Below are 12,032 nucleotides of genomic sequence, written 5' to 3' on the forward strand. Positions count from 1 at the left end.
TTTGAATTTATGAACTGAATTCTGCTCAGCACATATTACCTAATTTTCCTCTGTCACAGGGCCATAACATTGTGAAAAATAATATATGTATGGTGATTATTCCATTCTTTTTATTACAGATTTGATACCTAAATATTTTAATCTTAATTACTCTATATTGTTAGCAAGAAACAGTAAAGAGATATGAAAAACTGTACATAGATAAAATTATGTTATTATGTTATACTTTGACATTACAAAAAAATGAAGATGACAAGTTGGATGCTGTACATTCAAAACCATTAGAATTGATAGTTGAGAATTATGAACACTCATTTATTATTTGCTTAGAGCATAAATAGTCACATACTTTGGGCATTTACTCATCATCAATTCGGATCTTGTTAATGTTATGAATGAAAACTTTGTGCATTTATTACTCTATTATTACAACTAGACTGTGTTAGCTTTTTTGGCTGGATTTAGCATTTATAAAACAATAAGTAAACATTATTCCTAAAACTGGAATATATTCTAATATCTAATATGGGATAACATTAGCTCTCAAAAATAGAGAGCCAAAGATTATTTAATTTAGTAAAATGTCGTTAGTTCATACATAATTATTTTGATTTTGAAACTAAAAGAAGTCATTATATTAGCTTCCTAGGGTTGCCATAACAAGCACCATAAACTGGGTGGCTTAAGACCACAAAACATGTATTGTCTCACAGTTCTGAAGGCTAGAAGTTTAAAATCAAGGGTTCACTATGACCATGCTCCTTCTGAAACCTGTAAGGGATAATTCTTTGTCTCTTTTAGCTTCTATTTCTTCTTCTTCTTCTTCTTCTTCTTCTTCTTCTTCTTCTTCTTCTTCTTTTTTTTCATGTTTTAGAGACAGGGTCTTGCTCTGTCACTGAGGCTGGAGTGCAGTGGCGCAATCATGGCTCACTGCAGCCTCAAACTCCTGAGCTATGCAATCCTTCTGCCTCAGCCTCCCAAGTAGCTAGGGCTACAGGCAAGCCACCATGCCTGGCTATTTTCAAAATTTTTTGTAGAGACAGAGTCTTGCTGTGTTGCTCAGGCTTGTCTTGAACTCCTGGCCTCAAGTGACCCTCCAGACTCAGCTTCCCAAAGCACTGAGATTACAGGCATGAGCAACTGTGTCTGGTCTCTTTTAGCTTCTTGTGCTTGCCAGCATCCTTTGGCTTTCTGTGACTTGTAGATACATCACTCTGATCTCTACTTCAACTGTTATATGGCCATCTTCTGTGTATCTTCACATGATTCTATTTACAAAGACACGAGTCATACTGGATGAAGGGCCTGTCTCACTCCAATAAGACATTATCTTAACTAGTTATATATGCAGTGACTCTATTTCCAGATAATATCACATTCTGAAGTACTAGGAATTAAGACTTCAATACATCTTATGGGGTGGCATATTTTAATTCTAGGGGTCATCAAGTTTATGGAATTAACACTAAATAAGTTTATGAATACCAGCAACTTTACTAGCTTTTTTTTTTTTTTTTTCTCCCAGGCATGTTACTCAGATCATTCCCTTAGTTAATCGTACACATGAAACCTTAAAATTGCAAGCAACAAACAGTAATCCTGAAAATTTTGTCCTGGATATTAACAGAAAATCACAAGTAAGTAAATTCAGAGAGCCATGAAATTTATTGCTGCTAAAGTATTTTCCAGTTCTGATTTGGGGACACTGGTGGAGTATTATCACTTGAATTACTAAGGATTTAAATTTCTAAAATTTAAGAATTGAATTTTATACGCCCAGCATGGTGTCTCATGCCTGTAATCCCAGCACTTTGGGAGGCCAAGGCAGGCAGATCACTTGAGGCCAGGAGTTTGAGACCAGCCTGGCCAACATGGCGAAACCCCATCACTACTAAAAATACAAAAATTAGCCAGACGTGGTGTCACGTGCCTGTAATCCCAGCTACATGGGAGGCTGAGGAATGAGAATCGCTTGAACCCAGCCTAGGCAACAGAGCGAGACTCTGTCTCCAAAAATAACTTTTTTAAAAAAAGAATTTATTTTATATACTTCTCCCCTTGAATTTTAATTTATCAACAAAACAATATCATGTTAATATAAATTTTTTAAATTATATATGCTAGAGTCATGCTCATGATTACTTCATTCTAATAAATTGGTTGTGTTTTCCTTCTCACCATTTTAGTAATCAGTTTTTGTAACAGTTTCCAATATTATCATTATTAACTCTATTGTCATTATATGTTATCAGGGCTCCAAGAGACCAGTTGTTTTCTAGCCTTTCCTGAGTTCTTGCCCATCCCCCATTCCTCACCCCTGACACAGACACACACTTTCAGACAATGCTGACAACTCTACCCCTCTCTGCTTCTTTCTCTGCCCAACTTTCTCATTCTTAGATCCTGGCAGAGGCTAGGTCCAGTCAATGATACTAAATCACTCTTCTGCTTCCTGCAAGTTACAAAATAAGATCCTAAGGTTTAGCATGACTATCTCTGTTTCTAAAGCATAGGACACCATTTATTTGCAGTGAGTGTCACACTTTCAGGTAACCATCAAAATGATAATTACAGTAGACTGTTTTTATCACCGGACTTCAAAGTAAATCATGAAGCCCTGCTAGTAGATATAGTATTTAAATAACGGCTTTTACTATTTGTTGTTTAATGATTAACAAATCTACACTTTGATTTATTTATATCTTAACATCTGTCTCTTGTCAGTTACTGATTGCCAACGTATGTAATGATATGAAAGTAGTTCTTAGCTATCATAATATGTCAAATTAGAAATCACTAATTACTATATTGCTAAAATTGGTGTATATGCTTTAATCTTAAAAAGAGTGTATTAAGATGTACACACATTATTGTATCATTCAATACATTTTTCCATAAATTATATAAAGTCTGATATTCAGGATATAATTTACATATTACTGAAATTCCTCATTAGATAGTGGTGTTTTTGTATCCTTTACATATCTACTTTTAGAGAACAATCTAATCTGCGGTCCAAGGGAAAATAAATGTAATATATTGCACATCCAAACTTACATTACATAATCAAGAATATAAACTCTGTTTTAACATTTCCAGCCATTGCTTTGTAGTCCATTAATTCTTCTATTCATTTATCAAACATTATTGATCACTGAATATGCAATTAACTCTAATATTAGAAAACAACTCAAAAAGTTATTTATGAGAAAAATACTATCACATTTTAGAAAGCAAATAGGAACACACATTAGTTGTAATGATAATAAATGAAAAATATATAGAGAGAAACATCTATATATTTATATCTATGGAGAGAATAAACTATTTTTCCAAATTTTCTAAGTTGAAGGACTATATAAAATACAATTTTACTTATTTTTGCTAAGTCTGACAGTGAAATTAGTAACCCTAAAGTGTATATTAACTGATAGTCCTGAAACATTCAAGATATCAGAGAGAGAGCCAGCCTGAGATAAAAATATTAGATGTAGATAAACCACAATTGTATAATAAACAGGTGACTCCGTTCTAAATATAAAATTAAATTTGCATTTGCATTTTGTAGATAATTATCACAGTTTATTGGGCATCAACAGCTGTATTCTAAAAGGATTGAAAGATACTACTTAACTGTAATTTTGCCTTTTCAGAGTTTTTCTGGCAAAATATATTAGTGTAAAATAGTAGACTTCCTTTTCGTACATGTGCCACTCATGCTATCATTTTGTGTTTACCTTCAAATTAAATTATTTCCAGTGTAGCATTTTGATTACGTAATATACTCAAGCCCTTATTATATTGTGATAGAGTCACTGGGTTCTTTCACAGTCTCTAAAGAAGTAACTTGAACTAATACCGTACAGACGCAAATTATCCTAGCAGGTCACACGTTGAATGTGTACAAGATAGGAGGAAGAGGAAAATTTCCTTGCACATTAAAGAAGCATGTCTTACACCTTTGCTTAGAAACAGTTCTTTTCTTTTGATATTACCAAAGCAACAAATTAAGTTACCGGTGGTTTGACATGTACCTTGGGATGGCAATATGCTATGGGATCTTACATAAAATGTGTATGTCTTTTATTGAAGGTTCAAACTCAGCTTAAAAAATTAACCCTGACTTCCTTTTACAGAATGAGTCCTCCATGTGGTGATTTTCTTAGATAAGAACATGATGTGATCACCCCTGAACACTCTTTAACACGGGCCCTTTGAACAGTGTTCCAGGAGCAGGCACACTGAGAACAGATAATGTGTGCAAGGCAACACATTAATCACACAAACATCGACCCTGCATATACCTAGTACACAAATATACCAGCTCAAACCAAATGGGTATTAATTTTTGTTCCTCTTTTCCTTTTTCCATTTACACAGCTGATCATATCTCCTCACTCCACCACAGACTTACCTGTTCTCTTTTATCCTTCTGCACTTGGAAGAACTGATCATCAAGCTTGCATCAACTTCTACTGTGCTCAGGTATGATAGAGTATTCTCGGACCAAGCCACGTTAATGAAATTTTAAATCAATATATAAATAAATATAATTCATCATTCATTCAATTATCCTATTTTGCAAGTAAAACAAGTTAATTATAAGTTAATTAGTTAAATGATTTTTGTAAAATACAATATGCATTGTGTATATGCAGACATCTGAAGAAGGTTATTTTTAAATACATAGATCAGTGGAATGAAGAGAAATATATACCCAGATTTAAAACACAGATATTTTAATGTACATGGCAAATCACTGGCATTTATGTTAATTTTCTAACTTGAGTTTTACTACTCAACTTTCCATAAACTTACATATAAAATATAGAGTGCAATTTGTAAATATTTGTTATTTTTTTCCACTGCATTTTATCTGAACAGTGTTCCGAAGTATTAATTTTTAAAAACAATAGTTTATCACTTTTTGACAATCTCTAAATGTATCCCATGTCATTCTAAGAATAATCCCAGTTCATTCTCACCATAGTCCTATAATGGAAGTACTGTTATCAATCCTATTTTATGCATCAGGAATCTGAGACACAGAGAAATTCAAATCAGGCAACTAGTAAAAGGTTAAGGTATGACCTGAATCCAGGATAATCTGGTTTCAGCTCATCTTTATATCTACTTTTCACAGCTACTTAGTTAGCAAAGTGATTGTAACTCTCTTACTGCCAATTAAAATTTTATGTAAAATTTTACATTTATATTATTTTTACTTCTTCAAATGTTCATGGGGAGGAAAGCAAATGGAGGAAAGTACTTTATATCTTAGAAGACATCAAGGAGCTTACAGAACCCTGATATCTGAGGGGCAGTGGAATCAAATATAATACAGGGGTCTCCATGTCAGTACAGGGCCTATGGGTAACTGAAGTATCTTCGTTTCCAAAAATTTTTTTGATTTATTTTTAGAAAATTTGTTTTGAGGCTGTTAAATTGTCTAAATATTGTAATGACCAGTTAACACATGACCTGAGACAAATACTATAGAAATATGCTTCTTTTTCAAAAATATTAAAGGAGACAAACAGTAATCCTCTCACACAGAAGAAAATATATAATGGACATTATTTTCTTTCAGACAAGTAATTTTAACGAGGCTGTTCTTTTAAGCGATTGCTACATAGCAGGATTAGAACCCCTTCATCATAATTACTGGAGACAATTTTTTTGCTTGTATTTCTAGTGGAAAGCATATCTATTCAAGGACAGTCTTAGAACTCAGTAGGGAGATAATCAGTTCTGGAGCTTAATAGCTTTAAAAAATCCTAGCCTAGAAGTTGAATGCTAAATTCTTCATCAAACACAAAAAGGCTCAAACAAGAAAATAATCAGTTCAAACCTTCTATGAGTTAGTTGAACACTGATGGTTAATTTCAGTCACTCTGAATATCTCCTTCCAACTTGTAGCAAATCTATAAGGATTCAGCTATGATTAGACTTCAATCAATAATTCATGCTTTCAGCTACCAGGTCTAGACCTCCTCAACCTTTTCAATACATTGCTGTAACGTTGATGATTTTTCTTGCCCTATTTATCATTGAATCATTTACGTCTTCCTCTTTTATTTAATTCATCCAGTTGACATCTTTTGCAAGAAAAACTACTTCATAAACTTTTGAAAATGTGGTATGCATTATGTATGAACAGGCATCTAAAGAATATGTTTTTTTAAAATAAACTTTAGAGTTTATTTTTCTGAGTTTGGAATAACTTTTTACCATTAGGGAAATAGCCATATAGATTTCCATCCCTCTTTTGATTTAACTGATTAAATCTATCTAAACTGACACACACAGCTGATTAGCTGATTAATCTAAAGCCGACTAATGGCTGTTCTTACAGGGTAAGCTTTATTTCTGATGGTACTTCTTTGCTGGATTGAGGGAAATAGCTATGGTTCATTATCTGCTTCATCTGCTTCTGGTTTCAATTCATGTGAAAAGCTCTGCATTGTAAAAAATCTAACCATTCAGTTACGGTTAGGGTTTGGGTTAAGTTCAAATTGTTTGTGCAGATTTTGAATCCTGTGATTAATTTGGTCAGGACATCACAGCTGCAAATATCATGAACTTATATTTTATGCAACCAGAGTCTCTAAATTAAATTACATTACTACATAACAGAATAAGTGGAGCACTAGTAAGCAGCAAATGTGGTAAATTATAACTTCTCTTTGGTTTCAAAGATTATGTTCTGAGATTTTCTTTCTTAGTTTTCAGATGCTTCCTTTTCATTTTCAAATAGGTGCCTTGTATATTTCATTCATACTTGATTGTATGGTTTGTTTCATCTAAAGGTCAGAATAGCAAACATTAAGGAAGAAGTTATAAAATCAGAGTGGTTTTACAATCCAGCATGAGTCTATGATCTTTGTAGCCTGTGGCTATGGAAAGTTCTGATTATTCTTAACACGTTTTAATTTGCTGATGCTTGAACTCTGATGCTTGACTTTAGTCAGTCAATTTTGTGAAATCAAGTTAGGACATTATTATTGAAAATACAGTGAATTTACATTATGCTAGTCAAATCTGTGACTAATAGTAATATAGTCATTTGAAGATAATATCCAGATGAAATTTTCCTTTAATTCTCTCTACTAAGGAGGCAGGATTTTATGAGTTTGCTTTCACTACTTCTCCTTATTTGAAGTAATCTTAAAGCAAGCTTCCCTCTTTTTATTGGAATTTAAGCTTGGAAACATCTATACAGTTTGAGATATTATAAAGTAGGACATTGTTTGTGATCCTTTTATTCATCTGCAACATTAGCAAAGTGTTTGTTGCAGAAGTTTAAGAGACCCTAGAACTGAGTCACAGTCTACTGTACTTTGAAGGGACTTTTATCCTAAACTACAAAGAGATTTTCAAACGGAGCTTTATGTGCTTACGAAACTTAGATAAAAATAATAACCACATTCAATCTCCTTCACATAAATTTTTATTCATTTATCCATATCATGCAATAAGAGATAATGCACTGGGCTCGATGATGGGGGTAAATAATATGGCATGCAGTTGTATGTTTTTCCTTTTATTGGAGCTTCAATCTGTGCCTCATCTTCTTTGCCTTAATGTGGTAGCTATCTGAATTTCATTTGAAATTCACCCAAAGAGTTTGGAAACTACATGCAGCGTTTGGTACCAAGTTTGTTTAAAAAAAAACTTGAACAGAAGTGCCAGATTTTCCATTGAACTTTCTCTTTTATGTTGCTATAATAACTTTATGTGCATTGAAATATTTTGATATTTGAATATTGCACTTTTGCCCTCTTCTGCCTCAATGTAAAAATACATAGAATTATTTTTCCATAAAATTAAAAGGAATTTGGAAAAGAAAGGAAAAATAAAGCAATGCTTTTTAGCAACAAAACTTTTCTTATCTGTCCAGATTTTTATATGCATTATACTTATTAAGTATTGCAAATAAAGTATATGCAGTTAGGACACATATGTTATAAATAATTATCTTCAAACAGTTTACAGAATGGAAATTCTACTTATCTGGAGTAGGACTATTTCCCCAGCCTCTAGACACAGAAAGAATAATCACACGCATTGGTCTTCAGTCATCTATTGTTATACCTTTCAAAAATCCCACAACGGAAGATGTCCTCATTGATATCACACTGACAAGTAAGTTGTTTTTCTGATATTTTACATGTTATTTTATAGGTATTTATCAGACTTATTTTATCATAGAATCAAAACATTTTAGAACAAATGAATACTCTAGAAATCTGTAGAGCAAATTATCTTATAAAAGAGAAAACAAGATTTGAGAGATGCAGTATTTTGGCTGAAATCACAGCTCATAATGGTACAGAATCAGAATTAGATATCTATTTAACAAATCAAGTTCTTCCAATTTGATCTGTAAACCCAAATATGTAAATTAGTAGATCTGTAAGATTCTTATGATATTTTTCAAATATGCCAATGCTTATTCCTCAAAACTTTATAGAAATTCTGATATTGTGATTTTGTTTCATTTTTACATTTTCTTAATAAAGAGACAACATATTTGGAATAAATTTTGGCTTCAACTAGTCTTGTCCTTTTTTTATGCCATGTTGAGGGTGCGTGTTTTTAATTAGATTATTTGAAGAGTTTGATCACTTTATATTAAACAAATAAATAATGTGAGTCTGAATTAAAAATTAACTCAGCATGAATTTTTTGAAACACATTTTCAATCTAATATCAAGCATTACCAATTTATCTTTTCAACTATTATTACTACTTCTACTCAAAATATTATTAGTGCAATTATTGGGTTAAAGTTATATATTTTGTGATTTTTTATATGCATGACCAACTTACTCTCCAGAATGTTTATACCTTTGCAATTCATGCTGCAATTAGGAGTATAATATAGACATTACCTATTTTCCAGAACTGTGTAAGCCCTGGGTAATAACATTGTCTTTAATCTCCATTAATCTGATTGAAAGAACATTATATTTTATCATCATTGCAAATTTTTGATTGATGTTGAAGCTGAACATGTCATTTAACTGTTGCACTTTGGTGCTTTTCCATCATTTCTTCATCTTCTTGGATTGAAATAATTTTAAATATTAAGAAAGTAATTTCATCTCATGTAAAATTCCCTTATAAGAATTTTGACTGTGATCAGGAGAGGCATGTGGTGTTTAATAAATGTTGACTGCAAGCTCAAGGAAATTAGTATTTTAAGATGGAAAAGACTTGAGCATATGTATAAGCAGAAGGGAGAAGCCAGGGTGGAGCAGGAGTTAAAGATATAAATGATGTAAGGTTTAACTGATAGGCTAAGGGTCTAGGAGGGTTGGAATCAGAGCAGAGGTAAAGAAAGAACTGAACAGGAGAGGATTTCTTCCTCGGGTGGGGGTAAAATAAAACAAATATGGATGTCAATAAATTGGTAGGTAGTCGAAGGGCTTTGGAATTAGGAGCAGTCATATATTTACATTTTTATCTGCTGAGGAAAAGAGATATAGTAGAGAATTTGAAGAGTGGAGTGGTGGTTTGAAATAACTGTTAGAGAAAAAGGAACATGGAACTGACAAAATTAAATATAAAAGTTATTGTGTTTGGCTGGGATTTAAATCATAAATTTAGATATGCACCAAAAAATATGTCTTTGTGATATTTATACCAATTGTTGGGCACAGAATTTCTAGAATGTGAGCACACAAGACATATCAATGGATCTTTCCAGGGAATGGAATTATTCAGGATAGGTGCAGCCAAATTACTTTATAACTATGAGCATGTTAATAAAAACAAATTTGGATTAAGATTTTAACATTAAAAATAAATTTTAAAATAATGTAACTTTCTAATTTTCTAACATTGCTATACATTTCTTTCTGCTATGTAACAATTAAACATAGTAAGCTTGACAATTAAAAATTGATCAGTCTTTTGCAGTTCAAAACAGTCTCTTTTAAGTAAACTCACTCTCTCGGGCAAATGTTCAGGCTTTGTTTCTCCCGCTTCTTCCTTAAACCTGAGGAGATGTGAGACAAAGGAAGATTCACAGACCTTTGATGTCTTATTTCTCTTTCTCTGTCTCCCTATCCTATGTGAAAAAGAACATCTTTCCCCTTTGTTGGTGATGGCATCTCCCTTTCTGCTATATTCTTATCCTTCTCCCTTTTGTGGGTTTTTTTAATGCATTATCTACGTATCTACTTGTGCTTATAGTCGTTGGTGGCTAAGCCTCACAATTTGATCTACAGAAAAACAGGGTCTACAGAAAAACATGACTGATGAGAAGAATTAAAATATTTAATATATATGCAAAATATACTCATTAAAAGTAGAGATTAATACTGTATTAGTTCATTTTTGCACTGCTATAAAGAAATACCAAGACTTGGTAATTTATAAAGGAAAGAGGTTTAATTGACTCACAGTTCTTCATGACTGGGGAGGCCTCAGGAAACTTACAATCATAATGGAAAAAAAAAAAACAGGCATATGTTAACATGGCGGCAGGGGAGAGAGATCAAGTGTGTAGGAGGAAATATCAAACACTTATAAAACCATCAGATCTCATACAAATTCACTCACTCTCATGAGAACAGCATGGGATAAACCACCCCATAATCCAGTCAGTTCCCATAAGATTCCTCCCTTAACACCTGGGGATTACAATTTAAGATGAAATTTGGGTGGTGGGGACACAAAGCTAGACCATATCAAATACCTTCTCATTTAAATATTTGTAAATGTCTTTAAATTATTTCATGATAGCAGTAGGCAATCTCATTTTGGCTTTTAAAAGAAGATGTAAATTTTCTTACAGATTCTACAGAACTTTAAAAAATTTCTTAGGCAAGTTGATAACAAGACTCATCTCACCAAATGGTTCCTTGCTGGTGTGAGGAACCTCACAGCATTTCAGATCCTGCATCCTGCATTCCTCATTTCTCTCTCTCTCTCTCTCTCCCTCCCTCCTCATTAGCTGCAAATCCTGGAATGATTTCTTCCCCTTATGGATAGCATGGCAACTTGTACATAGCTTGATTTAAATATTTGTCACACTCATTGTAGCTAATATTTGTTAATCCCACAATATTTGTGAGATCTTTGCAGGCATGATCTATTAGTAACTTGAGCAAATAAGACAGAGCAGGCTTTTGATGCTTGTCTGCTGAATGACTGGACCATAAATAAAATACCCAAATTTCTAAAACTTAGAGATAACACAGTAGAAACTAAGTACCAAAGATCTTTGGAATATCAAAAGGCATTATTTCTGGGAGAAGTATAAAAATAGAAATAGCCAAGATATTAGCAGGAGAAAAGACAGAGAATTGGGCAACCCGGAAGTTTGATAGTCAGTCTGAAATTCTGAAAACGCTGCCTTCTTAGAAAAAGTAGTGAATTTGAAGATCTTTATATATTTTATGTATTTCTAACTCCGTCTGTGTAGTGATAGAAGAAAAATTTAAGCCGAATTAAGTTTAACAGAGTTTAATTGAGCAAATACTGATTCATGAATCAGGCAGCCTCCTAAGCCAGAGTAGGCCCAGTAACCAGCATAGCCATGTGGTATAAGATTTATGGACAGAAAAAGGAACGTGACATACAGAAAACAGAAGGGAGGTACAAAAACAGCCGAATTGGTTACAGCTCTGAGTTTGCCTTATTTGAACATGGTTTGAACAGTTGGCAACCTCTGATTGGCCAAACCTCAGTGATTGGCACAAGAGTAGGCTTGTAGTCTGTTTACAGTTCCGTATAGCTTATAGTTCTCTATGTACAGAGAAACCTTTGGGTTGAACTTAAAATATGTAAAGAGGCAGTTTTAGGCTAAACTCTTTAATGCTATCTATCTATCTGCCTATCAATCTATCATCTTTCTATCTATGTATCATCTATCTGCATATCTATCTGAGAGAGAGAGGCAAAAGAGAGAGGAGATATGTTAGGATATTGAAAAAGTCTTAAATACTATCATAAGGAATCCAACTTTTATCCTCTAGATAATGAGAGTTTTCAAAAGATTAGCTGTACTTTATAACCCGCAT

The 12,032-nt window shown here is 33.0% G+C and overlaps 1 protein-coding gene across 1 annotated transcript in view; it reads left to right on the forward strand.

Moving 5' to 3' along the window:
* CFAP47 (cilia and flagella associated protein 47) overlaps positions 1-12,032 on the forward strand; it is a 439,964-nt gene that overhangs the window by 337,874 nt on the left and 90,058 nt on the right. Inside the window, exons 54-56 of the mRNA XM_050776518.1 lie at positions 1,526-1,637; positions 4,381-4,485; positions 7,989-8,145. Coding sequence (XP_050632475.1) covers positions 1,526-1,637; positions 4,381-4,485; positions 7,989-8,145 — 374 coding nt within the window. The remainder of the gene's footprint in view (positions 1-1,525; positions 1,638-4,380; positions 4,486-7,988; positions 8,146-12,032) is intronic.

Source organism: Macaca thibetana, chromosome X, assembly GCF_024542745.1.
Source record: "Macaca thibetana thibetana isolate TM-01 chromosome X, ASM2454274v1, whole genome shotgun sequence".
Lineage (NCBI taxonomy): Eukaryota > Metazoa > Chordata > Mammalia > Primates > Cercopithecidae > Macaca > Macaca thibetana.